Source organism: Danio rerio, chromosome 9 (assembly GCF_049306965.1).
Source record: "Danio rerio strain Tuebingen ecotype United States chromosome 9, GRCz12tu, whole genome shotgun sequence".
NCBI lineage: Eukaryota > Metazoa > Chordata > Actinopteri > Cypriniformes > Danionidae > Danio > Danio rerio.
Window position 1 is genome coordinate 24,451,865 of NC_133184.1, and position 20,923 is coordinate 24,472,787.

At 37.9% G+C, this 20,923-nt stretch overlaps 1 protein-coding gene and 1 long non-coding RNA gene across 4 annotated transcripts in view; one reads left to right on the forward strand and one right to left on the reverse strand.

The window, feature by feature from the left end:
* The window catches only part of neb (nebulin), an 87,699-nt gene that overhangs the window by 28,986 nt on the left and 37,790 nt on the right, over window positions 1-20,923 (reverse strand). Inside the window, exons 52-116 of one of the 2 annotated variants that reach the window (XM_009304675.5) lie at window positions 20,214-20,321; window positions 19,808-20,119; window positions 19,496-19,699; window positions 19,295-19,399; window positions 19,009-19,116; window positions 18,590-18,901; window positions 18,303-18,506; window positions 18,113-18,217; window positions 17,917-18,024; window positions 17,512-17,823; window positions 17,211-17,414; window positions 16,928-17,032; window positions 16,682-16,789; window positions 16,243-16,554; window positions 15,952-16,155; window positions 15,726-15,830; window positions 15,509-15,616; window positions 15,106-15,417; window positions 14,729-14,932; window positions 14,156-14,260; window positions 13,956-14,063; window positions 13,518-13,829; window positions 13,330-13,434; window positions 13,118-13,216; window positions 12,499-12,600; window positions 12,294-12,401; window positions 11,903-12,214; window positions 11,659-11,763; window positions 11,453-11,557; window positions 11,233-11,337; window positions 11,039-11,146; window positions 10,782-10,892; window positions 10,494-10,691; window positions 10,315-10,419; window positions 10,118-10,222; window positions 9,918-10,022; window positions 9,722-9,829; window positions 9,497-9,610; window positions 9,214-9,411; window positions 9,013-9,117; window positions 8,819-8,923; window positions 8,614-8,721; window positions 8,416-8,523; window positions 8,224-8,331; window positions 8,036-8,140; window positions 7,832-7,936; window positions 6,793-6,891; window positions 6,590-6,694; window positions 6,391-6,495; window positions 5,802-5,906; window positions 5,597-5,701; window positions 5,412-5,516; window positions 5,217-5,321; window positions 5,000-5,104; window positions 4,701-4,805; window positions 3,602-3,706; window positions 1,803-1,904; window positions 1,608-1,715; window positions 1,411-1,515; window positions 1,225-1,329; window positions 1,022-1,126; window positions 836-940; window positions 646-756; window positions 446-556; window positions 264-365 (exon numbers count right to left, since the gene is read on the reverse strand). In XM_009304675.5, the coding sequence (XP_009302950.1) occupies window positions 264-365; window positions 446-556; window positions 646-756; window positions 836-940; window positions 1,022-1,126; window positions 1,225-1,329; window positions 1,411-1,515; window positions 1,608-1,715; window positions 1,803-1,904; window positions 3,602-3,706; window positions 4,701-4,805; window positions 5,000-5,104; window positions 5,217-5,321; window positions 5,412-5,516; window positions 5,597-5,701; window positions 5,802-5,906; window positions 6,391-6,495; window positions 6,590-6,694; window positions 6,793-6,891; window positions 7,832-7,936; window positions 8,036-8,140; window positions 8,224-8,331; window positions 8,416-8,523; window positions 8,614-8,721; window positions 8,819-8,923; window positions 9,013-9,117; window positions 9,214-9,411; window positions 9,497-9,610; window positions 9,722-9,829; window positions 9,918-10,022; window positions 10,118-10,222; window positions 10,315-10,419; window positions 10,494-10,691; window positions 10,782-10,892; window positions 11,039-11,146; window positions 11,233-11,337; window positions 11,453-11,557; window positions 11,659-11,763; window positions 11,903-12,214; window positions 12,294-12,401; window positions 12,499-12,600; window positions 13,118-13,216; window positions 13,330-13,434; window positions 13,518-13,829; window positions 13,956-14,063; window positions 14,156-14,260; window positions 14,729-14,932; window positions 15,106-15,417; window positions 15,509-15,616; window positions 15,726-15,830; window positions 15,952-16,155; window positions 16,243-16,554; window positions 16,682-16,789; window positions 16,928-17,032; window positions 17,211-17,414; window positions 17,512-17,823; window positions 17,917-18,024; window positions 18,113-18,217; window positions 18,303-18,506; window positions 18,590-18,901; window positions 19,009-19,116; window positions 19,295-19,399; window positions 19,496-19,699; window positions 19,808-20,119; window positions 20,214-20,321 (9,000 nt within the window). Of the gene's footprint in view, window positions 1-263; window positions 366-445; window positions 557-645; window positions 757-835; window positions 941-1,021; window positions 1,127-1,224; window positions 1,330-1,410; window positions 1,516-1,607; window positions 1,716-1,802; window positions 1,905-3,601; window positions 3,707-4,233; window positions 4,336-4,700; window positions 4,806-4,999; window positions 5,105-5,216; window positions 5,322-5,411; window positions 5,517-5,596; window positions 5,702-5,801; window positions 5,907-6,390; window positions 6,496-6,589; window positions 6,695-6,792; window positions 6,892-7,831; window positions 7,937-8,035; window positions 8,141-8,223; window positions 8,332-8,415; window positions 8,524-8,613; window positions 8,722-8,818; window positions 8,924-9,012; window positions 9,118-9,213; window positions 9,412-9,496; window positions 9,611-9,721; window positions 9,830-9,917; window positions 10,023-10,117; window positions 10,223-10,314; window positions 10,420-10,493; window positions 10,692-10,781; window positions 10,893-11,038; window positions 11,147-11,232; window positions 11,338-11,452; window positions 11,558-11,658; window positions 11,764-11,902; window positions 12,215-12,293; window positions 12,402-12,498; window positions 12,601-13,117; window positions 13,217-13,329; window positions 13,435-13,517; window positions 13,830-13,955; window positions 14,064-14,155; window positions 14,261-14,728; window positions 14,933-15,105; window positions 15,418-15,508; window positions 15,617-15,725; window positions 15,831-15,951; window positions 16,156-16,242; window positions 16,555-16,681; window positions 16,790-16,927; window positions 17,033-17,210; window positions 17,415-17,511; window positions 17,824-17,916; window positions 18,025-18,112; window positions 18,218-18,302; window positions 18,507-18,589; window positions 18,902-19,008; window positions 19,117-19,294; window positions 19,400-19,495; window positions 19,700-19,807; window positions 20,120-20,213; window positions 20,322-20,923 lie in introns of both variants that reach the window. The other variant, XM_073912668.1, reaches the window with a different exon arrangement.
* Window positions 1-20,923, forward strand: part of LOC141376116 (uncharacterized) — a 53,054-nt gene that overhangs the window by 5,907 nt on the left and 26,224 nt on the right. The gene's annotated exons all lie outside the window — the stretch shown is intronic.

A 20,923-nucleotide genomic window follows, 5' to 3' on the forward strand; every position in this document is an offset into this window, starting at 1 on the left:
CTGCTAAGTAAATTTAAAAAATTACGTGACCCCCCCACAGAGCTCGCTGTTGGGAACCGCAGGAGTAGATGATCTATTGTGGCTGTTTAAATGTATTTACCTCTAGAAGCTCAACACATTGGATTAACACTCAACTTAATAATAGAAGCCTTTGAGCGTTCAATATATGTCAATGATAGTCTTCAGTAGTTAAGATTGGGTGAGTAAATGATCGCAGAATTGTCATAGTTGGTGATAAGCTCTCTCTTTATTGTGGCCCTCACCTCACTGACAAGCTTAGCAGCTTGGGTGGCTTTCCTGATGTCTGGACGGTCAGCAACTGAGGTGTATGTCAGCTTGGCTTTAGCTTCTTGCTTATAGGCAATCTACACAAGGAGAGATGTGGGATATAAAATGATCTCTTTCTGTGAATATTTTTTGAGGCTGATACTTGTTAGTTCCTTACGTTGCTTTGGTTCTTGGCCACTTCCATGGCATGTTGCACTTCAGGAGGTGCAATCATTTGGTTGTAATTAGACTTGCCTTTCTCCTTCTCAAACTTCTCTTTGTACAGTTTCTGTGGAAGGATTATGTGTGTATATAATTGCCAATTACAAGAAATTAGTTTTTTTAACAGGGGGGTAAAAATCGAATATTGCGACTTACTGCGCTTGTGATTTTGGCAACCTCTTTGCTGTGAGCAGTTTCACGAGTTTCAGCAAGTGTGGTGAAGCCACCTGACTGGAGATCCTTTTTGCTGGCCTCTTTATATTTGGACTGTGGAAAAAGCAAAATGTTACTTTTAATATGTCCAAAATGATCAAATATTGAATTACAGAATTAAAATGTGCCATACCTCAGACACAAGATTGGCCACTGATTTAGCGTGAAGGATTTGGGGAGTGTCATGGACAACCATGTACTGACCCTTAGCCTTCTCATACTTCTCTTTGTATTTCACCTGAAAAAAAATGTGACTTTGTTAGTTTATCTATCCATATATGTCGATTCTTAAGTGTCTCATATGAAAAATAGCACTCACATCACTGGCTAGCTCAGCATTCTTCTTAGCCAGAAGGGTATATTTATCATCAGTGACAGACATCACGCAACCCTTCAGCATTTCCTTATCATACTTGTACTCAACCTGTGGATTACACACACAGACAATTCAGTTAATTAATCTGGAATTATTCTCTCTGTGAAAAAAGATGAACCTTTGGTTGAATATGGAGGTGTACGAACATCACTCTGCTGGAAGCTGTTCTTTGCGGCATGGACAAAATCAGGTCTGTCCACTGTCCAGATCCACTTGTTCTTTGTAGCCTCATACTTCTTCTTGTAATCAAGCTGCAGGGAGACGAAACAGAAATAATAAGAATACAGCTTGTGATTCAGTTTCACAGATGTTCAATGCAGATGCAGACTCACATTGCTAATGTTCTTGTAGGCCTCTTTAGCGGCACGGATTTCATGAGCATCAGGTGCCATGTTGATCTGAGCTTTGTTTCTTTCATACACTTCCTTGTATTTCAGCTGTAAATAAAGAAGATTAAAATGAAACATACTGAGATGTAAAGAATTAGATTTTGGTTCCAGTTTGCGAACATAAATCTAGAAGGACTTACATTGCTGGTGATCTCCTTGACCTTCTTCATGTGCTGGCTCATGGGAGTGTCATGTCCAAGTGTATAACCTCTTGCTTTGGTCTTGTTGTATTCCATCTTATAGATGATCTAAAGAAGGTAACACATCGTTAACACATTCACATTTGGTGAGTGGAGGATTTCTTAATGATACAGCCATATGCTGATGGTACTTACATCGCTGATCTGCTTGCTGCGCTTGGCGACTTGATATTCAGGGGTGTCCAGAACTGCAGTGTATTTTGACTTGGCACGTTCATACTGCTCTTTGTACTTCCACTATAGGAGGTCATGGACAAGAAATGATTGTCAGAGACTCATTTTAGAGACCACATTTCAAATTCAATGAAGCTTATCTTTTAAATTTGCTCATTGGGAAGTTATGGCTGATCTTATATTAAAGGAAACTATAGTCTATAATAAGAAGCATATTGGTTTACTTAGTAGTAGGCCCACATAGAATCTAGGCATGCAGAAATCTGCAGAGTTTTAGCCCATTACTGAGTCTATTTGTTTACTTGTGTAAATGTGTGTAAATTTATGTTTATTCAGTTTTTAAATTAATTTCAGTAATAATATTGACTAATATAAAAGTGTTCAATTGATTTATTTACAACAAATAAAGTAATAATTTCTGTAATTTAATAGATATATTATTTGATAGACTTGCTTTGTTTACCATATAAGTGAATCTAGATGGATATGCATTGTAACTATTACATAAAAGTTAAAACGCTACTACTTTTTATTTAATATATTAAACTTTTAGTTACAACACTCCTAAAATAATTCAACATAATCTGAGGATTTTTTGCAAAAATCTCAGCAGACATAACAAAAAATGTCTGCAGATTCTGTCTGGGCCTACTTATTTGTTTTTATAAATTACATACCTATACATAGAAATATACTCTATTACATCTTCCTTACTATCAATAAGCATACTTAGCAGTTAAGAGTTTAAGTGAAAGCTCTTATTTTTCATTTACAGTAATATATTTACATTTATAAGGAAAACCAAGCTAGAAACTTTGACATTAAAGTTGAATAATAACTGTCAGTTATTAAAGAAAGTTTTATTAGTAACAGATATAAAGTAAACTTTGAGCATGCAAATAATGGCTTACAAAAAGCATATCTAAAATCTACAAAACTTCATTCACACACATGCAACAGAAAACATGCAATATGCAATCGCTAAAAATAAAGATGTAGGTGGAAATCAGGTTCAGGCAAAAGTATGGAGAAAGACAGACAAGTTAAAACTTTTTATTCTTACCAGATGACATCTTTGTCTCTTCAGGTAACTTTTCAATATGCCATTTAATCTCCAAATACATTTTATTTTATTAGTTCTTTTGTTTTTAAAATATATACTAAACATTGGGGTATTTATTGAACCAAACTAGTTTTTTAATGAAATTATTTAAACCTGTTTGATGTATAACTGTTTCTGTATAAAGTAAAAAGTGATTAACTTAAAGAGAGGGGGCCGAGATAATTGTCTCTTGTGTGTGTGTGTGGAAACCTGGCATTGGGGATTGAGCGTTGGGCTAATGACCCACCTCGTAAAAATGAGATATTACGAAACACCAACAAGGTGCGGCTAAATATCAACTACAATATAAATCTGGCATTTATAAAAACACCCTTATCTTCAGTTAAATGAGTAAAATTTGTCTAGCATCTTCTGTATGCTATCATGATAATCAGGATAGATCCAGCCTTCTGTATATATGGGCAATGAAGCGCTGCTTTAGCTGAATTTCCCATGTTTCTTTTAGCAAATCCATTGGATTTATGAATGAACGGTGATCAGTGGATCAGTGGCTCAGTAGGGGATGGTGAAAAAAATCCAAATTGGTTATAGTTTATTAATGGCTGCATTTGATCAGTACAGGTGGAGTTAGAGGTGCATTGATGAAGAAATGGGATTTCTAGAGGGTTTCGTGGACTACCAGTGGGCAGATGGTTACCTTACTCCACATGCCAGAGTTGTACATGGCAACGAGAATGTCGGGACGGAGCAGCTCATTGCAGCCACCCTTGAGTAACTCCTTGGCCTTGCATTTATATTTTCCCTGTCCATTGAGGAAACACACAGATGCACAAATCATGCCACAAATAAAAGACAGAGACAGAAAGTGGATACTGAAGTCCAAGAAGAGTTGTTCTGTTCCAAACTGTGTACTCCAGATATCTGATTTCCCAAGAGTAACCCTATTTTAAGCTCATACAGTAGTCGCTTGAAAACCAATCATGTTTCTGTTTGTCAATATGGTGAAAATAATAAAAAAATCTGTGGGAGAATGTTTGACTTTCATTACCAAAATTTAACTGAGCAACTGTGAATATCACTCAAACTACCGCACTTTCAGACAAAGCATTATCTGGAGCACAGAGATTTGGAAGTAGCGGTGCACACTCAAAAAATTATTTTTTTGAATGTCACTTAAAGGGAAACCTAAATCAGTGGAGAGAAAGTGACACAATCAAGTGACGTTGTAGCCATGCGACATAGTCATCCAGTGGACTGAAGATGACCTCATGCTCAGGCCCCTGTGGCAGGCGACGGACCCGTAGAGGCAGCTGCAGCTGGTAGCTTTACCTGACTCATCTTGCTGTTCTCCTTAGCCAAGACGTTTCTAGGGTCATCTACAACTATGGTGTACTTATCCTTAGACTTCTCATAGCTGGCACGGTAGGACCTCTGCTCAGAATTTCAAAATTGGAGTTAAAGACAACTGCCTCGAGAGCAGTGAAAACAAACACTTATTTAGGAGGAGAAAATAAGGCATGGTGGGTAAATACATTGAAATCTTAGACATGGTAAAGACATGGATAAAACAATTCCTAAAATATAAATGAGACCGTCATCAGAAAGAGATTAGATAATGGTTTACCTTTCAATTTGTATCCATTATTAAAGCAGTGGAAGAAATTCAGGTTATGCAAGGACAGTTTTCATATTTTATTGCATATCTGTAATGATTTACTTGCTTCTGGATTTCTCTAATTTTATTTATGTATTATACCAGAGTATTAAGATATAAAGTTATACTACTATTGACTTACGTCATTGATCAGAAGTGAAGCGTTCTTGGCAGCCTCAAAGAATGGTGTGTCACATGTGTACTTGAAGTTGGCTCTGTTTTTCTCAAATGATGCTTTGTAGAGTCTCTGTCAAAAACACAATTAAACAGCAGCAAATAAGTATGATAAAGCTTTGTTATTTGCATCATACTGCATCATTGATGATACGTTGACTCAACCATAATTACTATTGTTTATGTTCATTATACATTGCAAGTAAAAAAAGCAATGTTTAAAATCTAATGTGTGTCTGTAATAGTCAAATGGTTGTTGCGTTTTACTTCGCTGTAGAGGTTCTTGTTTTGTTCAGCCCGGACCAACTCAGGTGTGTCCCACACATAGCAACCAATACCCTTGATCCAGTCCAGGTCCTCTTTGTACTTGATCTAAATTGAATAAGAACATGAGAGAGGGTTTAAAAACCACATACGCTTCTGTCAATAATGCTGAAAGCAGATGACGTAAAAAATAAAAAAATAGGAAGGTTTAGATACTCACGTCACTGATGCAGTCCCTCACAATCCTGCTGTGGAAGAACTCAGGGCGGTCAGGAATGGACTTCCAGGTGCCCAGTGTGCTGATGTACTTCTCCCTGTATTTGACCTGTATTTGAAAGAAGAGAGTGAGTGGTAGGATTCCTCAATATATTGAATGAATGTTCAATACAAATAAAAAGTATTATAGTTAACTAACCTCACTGATGTCATCTCTGACCCTCTTGGCACAGAGAATATCAAGGGCATCCTTATCAGCGTGAGAGTGTCCCTTAGCCAGCTCGAATGTTTCCTTGTAGCGCAGCTAAATAGAATGGATGTATACTTGTTAGGAATGAAGACTGACATTGGCCAATAATGGAATAAATGAACCATCAGACTTACATCACTGGCATTGAGGTAGGCTTTCTTGGAACGAATCAGGATCGGTGTGTCATGGATGGGAGTATACTTGTGCTTCATCTTCTCATACTGTTCCTTGTACTTTTTCTAGAGACAGTAGAAAAGATAAATAGGTTTGTTAGCATGCATAAATACATGTTACAGAGTGATTATAAAGTGTCTTTGTGTTGTGAAAAACAAAACGTACCTCACTATACACAACTTTCATGGAACGGGCATGATCCAAGATGGGAGTGTGAGATTCTGGGGTGAAGAAGGCCCTCTCCTTGGATGCCAGATCAACGTATTGGTACTGTGAAAAGATAGTGAAGTGAGTAGTTAAATAATTGTGAAAAATCCACTGTGACATGCTATTTTGCTTATTTTGTGACTATAACATTAACGTACATTACATCATTGGCAGTAAGATATATGAGCAATATCCCACTTGTAGCAGTGCGTTATGGCTGTATATCGGCACTGGTGGAAGGTGTGCGTTGGCACGAGGCTGCAGGCCGATTGCCTTAGTGCCCCCACCAGTGCTGATATACAGCCATATTGCACTGCTACGAGTGTGACATTGCGTTTATACAACAGTTTGACGGCATAATTGTGTATATAAAAGCAAAATCAAACATAGAGAGTCTCAAAAACCCTTTTGTATGAGGAACTACTTTCTTCCGGATCTTTGGAATTGATTAGTCAATTAGAAATTACTGCAACCCAAATCATTTAATTTTGAATTATTACACATTATAACAAAGCAATAATTTGATTTTGAACTAAAAGGGTTTTACCTTGTTGGTCAGACTCTGTGCCCACTTGGCTCTCTTGATTTCCAGACCATCCACGGTGGTGGTGCATTTTTGCTTTTCCTTGTTGCCCTCAGCTCTGTACACCACCTGTGCATAAAAACAGATAAAGAGACATTAAAAAATAACCACTAGCTTCCAGACAAGATATATTAAGCCTGATGCTGATGTAAAAATTACTTACATTACTCATGTGAGTCTTGAGTTCAGTCACTCGCTTGTACTCTGGTGTGTCCAGGACTACGCTGTAGTTGGAAAAGTTCTTCTTGGCGTCAGTCTCATATGATTTCTTTGAAATAGATAAAACAATTATTAGTACCAAAAAATCCTCAAAATGAACCGGTGTAAATAAAATGTAGCATGTATGATTAATAAAATTGTAATTACTTTGAACTTGGTGATCTCACGGATGCGAACCATCTCAGGAGAGTCAACCATGAAGCAGCCAATGCCCCTCAGCCAATGCAGATCCTCTTTATATTTCAGCTGCAAACGATAATAACATGGTTAATATACCTACAAACACTAACGTAATAAATGCTACATGTGCATAGTTTATATTGTGTTATGTATTTAAGTAAATTGGGTGCATTTTAAGGTTGGGTCGATCAACGATGCTATCGTCCATCGCCAATGGCGGAAAGACATCACAATTCTGAGCCAGCATCGAGATCCTCCCTCACGTTCCCGTTGCAGTAGCAACCCACTACTTTAGAATGAAAACGAGCCACTCCCACATTGGCGTTTTATCTACTATTTCTGAACATCTCTCCATCCATACTATACTGCTAAAAATGCACATCATGTGACCACACACAAACACACTCACATACACACTCTGGCATGTGCACGTCTGAGCTCCAGGCAGTCAGTATGGGGTGCTTTAAGCACAAAACCCCAGAGAGCAGAGCACGTCGGACAGTTTATAAAGGATGCACCGCTGGATTGCATCTCACTATATTCGATTAATCGTGTGATATTTAATTAATCTTGTGATATTTAATAAATCTTGTCTCTAACAACTCTTCGGTCTTTTAAATCTATCAGGTAATGTGTCACAGCGTCAGTACACTGCTTCAATCTTTTGCTTTCACGCTTGTATTTTGTAATATTAGTGAAAACCTCAGATACTGTTGGTTAATTCCTGTTGGTAGTGCACCTTTTTTTACCAAGTTTGTTGACGCCATTATAACGACACAGATCACTCTGCCTATTTGTGCCAGAGTTTCGTGGAAAAAGTGATTGACTGCTGGTTATTTGTGTGTAATGGTAGGCTACAAATAATTAATTAGTTATGAATTAATTATTCATAAATAATTAACGGTTGCCTACAATGATGATGCCATCGTCCAGCGCAATGTTTCACATTAAACATCATACAATGCCAAATTGGTCGAAATCGTCCAACCCTAGTACATTGACCTACATCACTGTTGATCTCATTGACGTGGAAGCAGTGCATCAGCTCTGGGGTGATGGGCATGGGCAGAAGAGTTCCTCTGGTGTTGTAGTACTTCTCCTTATAGCACAGCTGAAGAGGAAAATGAACAAATATTAGAGCAAATGTAACTACTTCTAGTGGTATGACATGCAAGGCAGAAGCCGTAGTTTACAATAAGGACATACTTACATCACTGATTGCATGTTGAGTGGCCTTAACCTGTCTGATTTCAGGTGTGTCATACTCAGAGTGGATCTTGTCCTTTTCTTTCTCATACTTTTCACGATAAAGTCGCTATGAGAAAATGCAACCTTGTTAACATCCATGTATGTGGTAAAGTTGAAATTATTAAGGCTCTCTTAAGATATGGCACTTACTTCATTGGTGACCTTATTTGCCTTCCTGATGGTGACAAAGTTAACACCTTCTGGATCAAGTTTGTAGCTTCTCGCTTTCATCAGATCATAGGCTTCTCTGTACTTCATCTGCAGAGATTGTAACATTATATGCGATGCATTCATTACATTTAAAGTCTCTTTTTAAAACTGAGAAAATATGTGTTGTCATACATTGCTGGTGACGATGCTGTTGGCCTTGGCTTGTTTGTTGAGTGGAGTGTCGTAAGGCAGAGAGTATCCAGTGGGCATAAATGACTTATTGGCCTCTTTGTAGAAGTTCTGAATGGAATAAAGAAAAGATGTGATATGATGTACAAATCAATGGAGACTTCTGTACACATTCAAAAGTTTTGGTAAGAGGTATCATACGTCGCTTTGGATGTAGTTGGCTTGACGGGCCCTTTCAGTTTCGATGGTCACAGCAGGAGCTGTGTTTTTACCCAAAACGTTTGTGGCATAGTCATGACGGTAGTTGAGCTGCAGATAAAACGTATAGGAGTCAGAAAATCCAGCTTCAACCAAAATTAAGTAAAGGAATTATAGTGTTAGCTGATGGATGTTTTTGAGGTGTTACCTCACTCAAGTTCTTAGCGCTCTGTTTGCATGTTTCATAGACTGGCGTGTCCATCACAACAGTGTACTGCTTAAAGTGCTCGATTCCTTTAGCTCTGTACAAGTTCTGAAAAAGAAAATCACCAGGGTGAAGACAGCATGTGAGAAGATAGAGGAAGAATAAACTTACAGAAAATGACATGAAACTACACCTACGTCACTCTGCAGTTTCATCGCTTGCTTGACACGAAGAATCTCAGGAGTGTCCCAAGCATAGCAGCCAGCTCCCTTCAGCCAGTTGAGGTCATCTTTGTAGAAAATCTGAAATTAGATGCAATGTGAGGGTTACAGCAACAAAGAGACCACATTCCAGTTAGCACTCTGACTTGACTTTGCTATAACTTTCATGTCACTTACGTCGCTCAGTTGCTCATTGACTTTGCGGGCATGTACGTACACCTGCATGTCAGGCAGGCAGATCCATTGGTGTAGGTATTTTCGGTAGTCAACACCACTGACAGTCTTCTGAGTATTGCGTGCAGATACGATGTCAAGCATGTCGGGAGGTACATTGATTTTTGCTTTGGTCTTCTCATAGTTTTCTTTGTACAGGCGCTAAGAGACAAAAGATTACGACAAGGTTTAAAAGTTTGACATTCAGTAAGTAATAAACTCACAGCTTAGCTGATACTTTACTCACATCCAGGACAAGCTTTCCAGACTTCACACATCTTGCAGTTTGGGGGTCGTCCTCAAGACACTTAGGCAGGCTATACAGGGTCTTGAACTTCTCATAATCTTCCTTGTATTTAACCTACAGAAGCCAAAGGAGAACTCTAGTATGTCAAGAACAATCAGATTCCACTCAGATTCAGTATTTTTTTTCTTTGGAAGGACTGGAGTAGGTATTAGAAAAGTGACTCACGTTGCTCAGGATGACCTTCTGTTGTTTAGCATGGGCTAAGGCATGGGAATCGTGAGGGATTGAGTAGCTCTTGGCCTTGATCTTGTTCCAGGCAGCAGAGTATGCTTTCTGAATGTTCATAAAAAATATCTTAAAAACTGTGACGGCAAAATAAACCAGGAACTTTAAGCATTTTTAGCTTTTGTAGCAGGCTTACAGTGCTGTAGACCTCCTTCAGGTTGTAGCATCTTGCATAGTCATACGTGTCCAGGATTGTGGTGTACATGTGCTTCTCCTTGTGATACGCCTCTCTGTAGTTCAACTGAGCATCAATGGAATACAAAATTGTCAAAGGGTTTAAACTTTAAAGTAATGTGCTCTCGATAATACTCAAGGATTTTGTATTCAAGCACAAACCTCGCTGGCCCATGTGTGGCCCAGGATGGCAGTCACATACACAGGAGTGTCTGTCACAATGGAGTAGTTGTTCCATTCCTTCTTGCCTTCTGCTTTGTATTTAATCTGTGAAAAAGCAAAAAATTAACCTTCAAACAGATGGAAACTTATTGAATTTTCAGTGTAAACTACTAGATGGCTTGAAAGATACTACTCACGTCACTCTGTAGCTCATATGACTTCTTGGCACGTACAATCTCAGGAGTATCCCAGGCGTAACAACCAACACCCTTCATCCAGTTCAGGTCCTCTTTGTAAAATATCTGTAATGGAGAAATTCGTTAAATATAGGCATTCTACAGGCCTGGCAATCAGAATAACTGTAATAGTAACCTACATCACTCAAGATCTCATTGGCCTTGCGTGCTCGGATGGCATCATTCTGTTCAGGGTGGCATGTCCACTGGTGCAGGTGTGTACGGTAAAGCACATCACTCAGGATTTCCTGGCACTTCTTGGCAACCACGTGGCTGATCATATCAGCAGGAATGTGGAGCTTAGTTTTGGTTTCATTGTAGGCTTTGCGGTATTCTCTCTGTTAGATAAATTAAAAGAAGTCTTGTTGATAGGGTTTTAAAATATATTGAGTGGTTATCAGTGTAAAGCACCTACAAAAACAACTCACCAGATTCTTCAGCTTCTCAACATGGTTAGAGTGAACCAACAGAGGGAAGTCAACCAGAGTTGAAGCCAAGTAGTGGCCTTTGGCTTTCTCATGAGCATCATGGTACTTATGCTGCAGTGTTTCAAAACAAGACGCAATCAAAAATCATTTACATAAAAAAGGATGTATGAAATATATGTGGCAATGCGCTGATCCCAGTCATGTGACAATACATGTCTATTTTATAAAATATGAATTGTTTTATCATTCATACTCACATCACTGACTATGTCTCTGTTCCTTTTGGCTATTTGCACAGGCATGTATTCATGGTTTAGCTGGTAACCAGTGGCTTTGCTCTCATCCCAGCTGACTTTGTATAATTTCTAGAAAAACAAAACATCCTGCTTGTAATCCACCATATATTTTAAATGGCAACATATACAAGTAAATCAGGAATGGATATTTTTACCTCACTGATCATCTTTGCGAATTCTCTAGAATGAGCCAGTTGTGGGGTATCTTCTGATCCAATGTAGTGGCCTTTTTCCAGGTTAAAGGATTCTTTGTACTTCAGCTAAATGACAGCAGAAACAAGCTTAATCCTCAGTACTTGACATTACCAGTACCTAATCATCAGTACAAATCAGTACCCCCATGAAGATCATAAACTCAAAATGTGAGCCACTTACATCGCTGAGGTTGAAGGCATTAACCTTTGCAAGGACAATCTCTGGGCGATCCACAATATGAGTATATTTGCTAAAGTTGTCCTTTGCATCTTTTTTGTAATGTCTCTGTGCAGGGACAAAAGAAACATAAACTGTTGTAAGACATTGTTCATGCTATAAGTGCAAATTTGACAAAAAAAAAAAAAAAAACCACTGTTGAAACTTACATCATTGATAATCTCTTGGGCTTTTCGGACTTTGACATGCTCCACAGAATCAGCAGCAACCCATCCACAACCACGCAACCATTCCATATCTGCTTTGTAGATGTTCTGGAGGTAGAACGTTATATTATATTATATTATATTATATTATATTATATTATATTATATTATATTATATTATATTATATTATATTATATTATATATTTTTTATAAAATCAAATGTATTATGAAGCAAATAAAACTTACATCACTGCACAAGTCATACACTTTACGGGCCTGAATGACATCATTCTGATCAGGCAAGCATGTCCACTGGTGCAGTCGAGTTCTGTATTTATCGTCATTGACTTGGATCTGGCACTTCTTTGCATGTTCAAAGGCCACCATGTCTACTGGGAGATTAAACTTGGTCTTGGACTTGTTGAAGTCTTTCTTGTAGAGAGCATCGCTAGCAATCTTAGCTGAATTCAAGGCCAGCATGAGCAGAGGATCATCCTGGACGCTGAGGGCTCCAATGTGATGACCAACTTGCTTACGATAACCAGTCTTGTACTTGTACTGAAAAAAAGTCCATTTTATTTGTGTTGATAACATTAAGGTGAGCTGGAATTAGGTTTACTTTTATTTATTTACTTACATCACTCTGTACTTTACTGTTATGGATGCATTGTTTAATCGGGACTGCATCTCCGGGCATGAAGTATGATGTGGCTTTGGATTTGTTCCAGTTTTTGGTGTAAAAATGCTATAGGTAATGATAAAATAACATTTTAGTTAGTTCTTAAATTTGAGCCGTTATTACAGATAGGGTTTTGGATTTTCTAAATGAACAAATCCTTTACCGGGTGATACATTTTGGCCACTTCCCTTGCTGTAGCCATTACTGGGGAATCTGTCAGGGTGTATTTAGTCTTGTCATTGTGCCAGGCCTCACGGTACTTAGCCTGAGAAGACAAAACAAAAAAACAATATGATTTTTTGAACTAATCATACTGCAGTATTTTCTTTTTTTGTAACTAGAAGGAAAAATCTTTATTGCTTTCATATTTTTCTATACATTTTCAAAAAACACTTTCATTTTTTTATTTATTTATTTATTTTCATATTATTTTTTCTTTTTCTTTTTATATTTATTTTTTTAATAGTTTTCATTCTTTTAAATGTGACCTTTGTATTTTTTCCTGCACTTATTACTTTAGATGATACTTAAAAATCTTAGAAGTGCTATCCAAAAAATAACCTTCATTCATTCATTCATTCATTCATTCACAAAAGGCATGACTTAAAAAATTGCTTAGGAAGTGCAGTTATATAATTTATGGAAACTAGAAAAGCAAATAACATATACTGTAATATTATTAATTGAAAGCTATTTTTACTTGGTAATTACATAAAAAATGTGTGTTTCTATCTATTATTTTTTATTTTCCTTCCACGTTTGGATGGCTGGATATGGCTTACCTCATTGAGTACATCAGCTGCATTTTTGGAGCGCACAAAGTCAATTCTTTCAATGGGTGTTGTATATTTCTGCTCATCCAGCTTAACACGGTAGCCTCTCTGAAAAAAAAATCAGTAATTGTTTTTAGACATCTGTAGGGGATAAAATCTGAAGAAAACCAAGAGGAACTGATTGGTTGAAATGGCCTAAGCACATAGTGTCAAGGACTTACCTCAGCCAAAACCTTTTGTGCATTCCTCACTTTGACAACTTCAACAGACTCATGGGGAATCCATCCGCATCCTCTGAGCCACTCCAGGTCAGCCTTGTACACAGCCTAAACATCAAAACAATCAAATGAAATATTGTACAAACCTTATTTTATCGATTTTCTTCAAACACTATTAAAGCTTAACTTACATCGCTACGCAGATCATAGACTTTTCTGGCCTGGACGACGTCATTGGAGTCAGGCAAGCAGGTCCAGTTGTGCAGGTAGGTCCTGTAGTTGGCATCATTGACCTGGATTTGACATTTCTTGGCCAGTTCAAGAGACAGAAGGTCCACTGGGAGGTTGAACTTGGTCTTGGACTTGTTGAAGTCTTTCTTGTAGAGAGCATCACTAGCAATCTTAGCTGAGTTCAAGGCCAGCATGATCAGAGGATCGTCCCTGACACTAAGGGCTCCAATATGATGACCAACTTGCTTACGGTAACCAGTCTTGTACTTGTACTGCATAAGAAAAATGATCAGTTCTAAGTATCCACATTGATATTACTCAAAAAATATATATAAATAAATAAAACAAAGTGAAACATTCAAAATAAAAAAAAAAATAAAAAAGAGAGAAAACCTTACATCACTGGCTATATCTCTGGAGGCTTTAGCTTTGATCACAGAGATGGCATCCTCTTTGATGTGGTAGGCCTTTGCCTTCGTAGAATCCCAGTTTTTGGTATACATTTTCTATAAAGGGATAGATAAGGCAAAAACTCGATACACAATATTTTAATAGCATGCTAAGCTCATAAAACAAACATTAATTTTAGTCTACTTACATTGCTGACAGCAATGGCATTAGCTCTGGACAACTCGATGGCAGGGGTATTTGGCATGATGTGCACAGATGTCTTATCTTTGTCCCATGCTTCTCTGTATTTCCTCTGTGAACAAGATAATAATTCAAAAGATAAAATATAAACAAGGTTTGTTTATCACATTGGAATGCAAAAACAAAAACTGTAAAGCATAGATTTAGCACAATTTATAACTACATGTATTGACTATAGCTTTCAATTATATTACTTTCAAATGGGATAATTCACCATTTCAATTAAACTTGTGTGTGTGTGTGTGTGTGTGTGTGTGTGTGTGTGTGTGTGTATCTCACTCACTTGCAATTGACTTTTAGCTGTAAAAACAGCTCATTATGATGCATTATTCAAACTTCTATTTTCTTATTTATGTTTATTACTCCTACTCATTTCCGCCTATAGGCAAATTATTCAGAAGTTTAATTCCAAATTGCAAATAATTTTAATAAGAGCAGCATTCTTAAAACAAAGTGTAACTATAGTTAAACATGAACATTTGAGCAAGGTACTGATGAAAAGAAAAGCCAATAATCTTACATCACTGAGGATATCAGCATTTTGCTTTGCTAGGACGATGACAGGCAGGTCCACAGCACTGGTGAACTTGACGGTGCTTGGATGCTGACGGTAGAGTTTCTCATTGAGAATATTCTGAGCATTCTTGGCTTTCACTACATCAATAGATCCATGTGGCATCCAGCCACATCCACGGATCCACTCAAGGTCAGCTTTGTAAACAGCCTAGGTTGAAAGTTTACAACAAAGGGATTAATGCAACAATATGACTTATAACCAAATAGCACAGAAGGGTCTTTCATAATGTGCCTAAAAAACACTTTTATAGTCATAACCAAGCACTGTGGTTTAACAGGATTAACAATTTCAGGCCCAAGTGTGAAATAGCATATACGTACATCACTGCGCAGGTCATAGACTTTTCTGGCCTGGACGACGTCATTGGAATCGGGCAAGCAGGTCCAGTTGTGCAGGTAGGTCCTGTAGTTGGCATCATTGACTTGGATCTGGCATTTCTTGGCCAACTCAAGAGACAGCAGGTCTGCTGGGAGGTTATACTTGGTCTTGGATTTGTTGAAGTCTTTCTTGTACAGAAGATCACTTGCAATTTTGCCTGAGTTTAAGGCCAGCATGATCAAGGGATCATCCTTGATGCTGAGGGCTCCAATGTGGTGTCCTTGCTGCTTCCTGTATCCGGCTTTGTACTTGTACTGCAAAGTAATAATACATGTAAGAAATTGAGCACAATAATTGAATGCTGTGTGTTTAATGTATTAGAAAAAGTTCCACATCTGCACTTACATCACTAATGATGTCTCTGGAGGCCTTGGCAGATTTCACAGAGACTGCATCTTTGGGCAGGAAGTAGCCCTTCTTAAGACTTTCCTCGTAGTCTTGACGGTAATATTTCTGCAGTAACATGAAAAAAACATACAGTTTTATCAGGATTTGAAACATAAAATTGTGTACATTTATTCAAGATTTATTGGTTACTACAAAGCAGTGCTGCTGCACTTACAATGCTTGTGTTGAGTTTATTCTGTTTTCCAAGGATGATCTCAGGGGTGTCTGGCATGACATGAATATTGATTTTTTCCTTGTTCCAGGCTTCAACATATGCATTCTGTAATGACATAAAAAGGAATACAAAACTTTAGACACATTCATCTGTGGTCTACGAAATTCCAGCCATCAACAGTGATTTCAAATAGCAGGCTTTTACACAGTTTATAAAAAATATCTACCTTATCCATAGTCTTGGCATTGGCTTGGGCAAGAGCATAAGGAATGCCATCTGTCTTGCATGTAAACTTAAACTTGCTTGGATGCTGTCTGTACTTTCTTTCATTTAGAATCTCACCAGCCTTTTTAGCTTTTTCTACGTCCACTGAGCCTATTGGTACCCATCCAGTACCTCTGATCCATTCCATATCAGCCTTGTACACAGCCTTATTGCAAGAAACACGAAAGAAAATTAGAAAACTAAAAGTTCTAGTGGTATTGATTATTATTAACAAACAATTCTAGAAACTCACATCACTCTGGAGATCATAGACTTTTCTGGCCTGAACGACGTCATTGGAATCAGGTAGGCAAGTCCAGTTGTGCAGGTAGGTCCTGTAATTGGCATCATTAACCTGGATCTGACACTTCTTTGCCAACTCAAGAGACAGAAGGTCCACTGGGAGGTGGAACTTGGTCTTGGACTTGTTGAAGTCTTTCTTGTAGAGAGCATCACTAGCAATCTTAGCTGAGTTCATGGCCAGCACTATCAGAGGATCATCTTTGACACTGAGGGCTCCAATATGATGACCAACTTGCTTACGATAACCAGTCTTGTATTTGTACTAGAAAGGAAGGATAACAGCAGTATTAAAGAAAGCTAAAATTTACATTAACATGACAGTACAATACAATAGTAAATGCATGATTCAGCTTTTAATAAAAGCAACATTCAAGTCAGAATAAACTCACATCACTAATAATGTCTCTGGATGCTTTAGCAGCTCTGATGGCGACAGCATCAGTTTTTATGTCATAGCCTTTCCTGAAGATTTCTTCAACTCCTTGTCTGTATAGTTTCTGTAAGCAGAATTTTATTTGGTATTTTGTTTTCTGAAGTTAAAGGACTAATTTGGAAATCAAACAGAATGCATGATTGTGAGACTAAACCAAATGAAGAAAGTGTAGAAAGAGACATTATTTCAATGTAATACTTACCCTACTATTGGTGATTGCATTAGCACTTGAGAGCACAATTTCTGGCGTATCAGGAGGGATATGAATCTTGATCTTGTCAGCCTCCCATGCTGAATGGTACTGACGCTAAAATGAAATCATATGTTGTCAGTGAAAAATTCAATACTGTGTCAGACAGCTGCTACAGGGGAAATTTAGAATACTTCTCATAAGAAATCAAAAACAACATAAAGAGAATCCTATATAAATATCAATGTTATCAATCAATGTTGTCAAATTTCAAATATGTATTTATTTCACTGACCTGATTCATAATTTGAGCATTTGCCTTTGCAAGGACCATAGGCATGGACTGCATATCTTGTTTAAATGAAAATGTTGATGGTTTCTGTTTATAGAGTCGATCGCTAAGGATTTCAGCTGCTTTCTTTGCTTTCAGGACATCAAGAGAACCTATGGGGACCCATCCTACACCGGTCATAAACTCCATATCTGCTTTGTACACAGCCTGGTGAAGATAAAACATAGCTTTGCAAAATGATTCAGTTCATATTTAATTTAAAGTAACACAGTAATTGACTGATCATTTAGTTTGACAAACGTACATCGCTACGCAGATCATAGACTTTTCTGGCCTGGACGACGTCATTGGAGTCGGGAAGGCAGGTCCAGTTGTGCAGGTAGGTCCTGTAGTTGGCATCATTGACCTGGATTTGACACTTCTTTGCCAGCTCAAGAGACAGCAGGTCCACTGGGAGGTGGTACTTGGTCTTAGACTTGTTGAAGTCTTTCTTGTAGAGAGCATCACTAGCAATCTTAGCTGAGTTCAAGGCCAGCATGATCAGAGGGTCATCCTTGACACTGAGGGCTCCAATGTGATGACCAACTTGCTTACGATAACCAGTCTTGTACTTGTACTACAATTGTAAAATATAAAATAAATGAATAAAATAAAACAAGTTTTAATGAGTAATTGTGCACAGTAAAGTGTGTTTGGGATGAGTACTCACATCACTTATGATATCTCTGGATGCCTTAGCTGCTTTGATAGCAATGGCATCACCACGCAAATCGTAGCCCTTCTTCTTAGATTCTTCATTGGCAAGTTTATATCTTTTCTAAAATTGGAAAATATTTCATAACAGATTTAAAATGTTTTCTGCCACAAATAAACATGCGACTACTTCAGACATTCACTGTTCTTACCTCACTGTAATTTGCGTTGTTCTGTTTTGCTAGTAGAACTTCCATACAGTCAGGCATAACGTGGATTTTGGTTTTGTCCTTGTCCCAGGCTTCAGTGTAAAGTTTCTATAAGCGTTAAATGAAATTAGATTTCGGACAAATAACCCCTGGTAGGAGTGCTTGTGTTGGAAAACTCACTAAGGATAATTACCTTATTAACAGTAGTAGCATTATTTTTAGCTAAAACCAGTGGCATGTCTTCAGTCGTAAGGGTAAACTTGAAGTTGCTCGGGTGCTGACGGTACTTTCTTTCATTCAGTGCTTCTCCAGCCTTTTTCGCTTTTTCAACATCAACTGAACCAATGGGAACCCATCCGATTCCTTGAAGCCATTTCAGATCAGCCTTGTACACCGCCTAAGTCACATGTGAAAATATTGTGCATTGACATGACTGTAAAAAGAAAAAAAATAGTCAAGAGGATTTTTATTTAGACATACATCACTCTGGAGTTCGTAGACGTGTCTGGCATGGACGACATCATTTGAGTCGGGCAGGCAAGTCCAGTTGTGCAGGTAGGTCCTGTAGTTGGCATCATTGACCTGGATCTGACACTTCTTTGCCAGCTCAAGAGACAGCAGGTCCGCTGGGAGGTTGAACTTGGTCTTAGACTTGTTGAAGTCTTTCTTGTAGAGGGCATCACTAGCAATCTTAGCTGAGTTCAAGGCCAGCATGAGCAGAGGATCATCCTGGATGCTGCGAGCTCCAATGTGATGACCAACTTGCTTACGATAACCAGTCTTGTACTTGTACTACATTTAAATTATTAAAAGACAATAAAAATAAATTAATCTTTAAGAGAATGTTCTGAACCATGAAATACGTCTATGGATAAAGAACAAACAAAGAAAGCACTCACATCACTGACGATATCTCTAGAGGCTTTAGCTGCTTTTATAGAAATAGCATCCCCACGCATATCATAGCCTTTCTTTTTGGACTCTTCATTGGCAAGCTTATATTGTTTCTGGAAATCAAAATTCAAAGAAGTTATAGAAGTACTGCTTAAAAGTTGACAATATTATTTAAGAAAGTCAAAAACAAATATACATAAATCTAAAAAAGATACAAAAATACAAATGCTTACAAATAGATATAAAATAAACTTGTCATTTTCAATGTAAATCTTAAATCAAATGACTCACCACACTGTAGTTAGTTTTGTTCTGTTTAGCAAGCAATATCTCCATTGTATCTGGCATGACATGGATCTTTGTCTTATCCTTTTCCCAAGCTTCCACATAGCTTTTCTATGGTGCAAAGTAAAATAAAAAGAATACATTTTCAAAGTATCTATACACATTGCAATGAAAAGAAAGAAACATTTAGTGTTCAAAGCAGGCTACCTTGTTCATGATGCTTGCATTGGCTTTTGCCAAGACCATTGGCATATCCGCAGTTGTGCAAGTAAACTTGAAGTTGCTCGGGTGCTGACGGTACTTCCTTTCACTCTGTGCTTCTCCTGCCTTTTTCACTTTCTCAACGTCAATTGAACCAATGGGTACCCATCCCAGACCTTGAAGCCATTTCAGATCAGCCTTGTACACCGCCTGAGACAAACAAAGCACAAGCATGTCCATTACATAGTGTAATGATGTGCGTGTATCAATTGAAATATCAAGAAATCACTTTTCAAATTTTGAATGTAACATACTTACATCACTCTGGAGGTCATAGACTTTTCTGGCCTGAACCACATCATTGGAGTCAGGTAGGCAGGTCCAGTTATGCAGGTAGGTCCTGTAGTGGGCATCGTTGACCTGGACCTGGCATTTCTTAGCCAACTCAAATGCCAGCATGTCTACTGGAAGTTTGAACTTGGTCTTGGACTTGTTGAAGTCTTTCTTGTAAAGGGCATCGCTAGCAATCTTAGCTGAGTTCAAGGCCAGCATGAGCAGAGGATCATCCTGGATGCTAAGAGCTCCAATGTGGTGACCAACTTGCTTACGATAACCAGTCTTGTACTTGTACTGTTCAAAAGAAATAGTGATCAAAAAACAAAGTTATTTTTTCAATGTGTAAATTTTGTGTTAATTTTCATACTGTATAACTTAAAAGACTCACATCACTGGCGATGTCCCTGGAGGCCTTGGCAGCTTTGATGGAGATGGCATCATTTCGCATGTCATAGCCCTTCTTTTTAGCTTCCTCATTTGCAAGCTTGTATGATTTCTTAGAAAACATTTGAAAAAGGTTAATTTATTGAAACAACAATTCATTATTTATTAATCATTAACATAAATGATGCATCATCAAGAGTGCAATGTTAAGTTAGGGTGCTTTCACATCTGTAGTTCACTTCATTTGGTCTGGACCGGCAATAAATTATACATTGTTGCATTTTCAGCCATCTTTGGGTCGTTTTCACACCGCGCTGCTGGCTTTGGTCCGAACCATTTGAAAATATCCAAAATGTACTCATCTGACAAAATCCACATCTCTCATTGGCCAGATGTTGTTGAACACAGTTCCTAAATTGCTTTTCGATTGGTCAGAAAACACATGCAGGGAAATGCCAATGAATTCCCGCAAGTAAACAAACCAGCAGACACAAAATGTCACTTTTTACTATAAAGGTATGACTGCGCTTACTGATTGTATCCCTGCTTTAGACAAACTATACATTTTGAGAATGAAGCGCGGCTGCAGCTGGAAAACAATGTTTTAATGCATCGCACGTCACTTCAGGAGGAGGTGTGACTTAATTTAGCTAAACTGCGACATGGTCATCTTGCGGAAATATTACCAACGATACATCAGGTAATGTTTCTCTC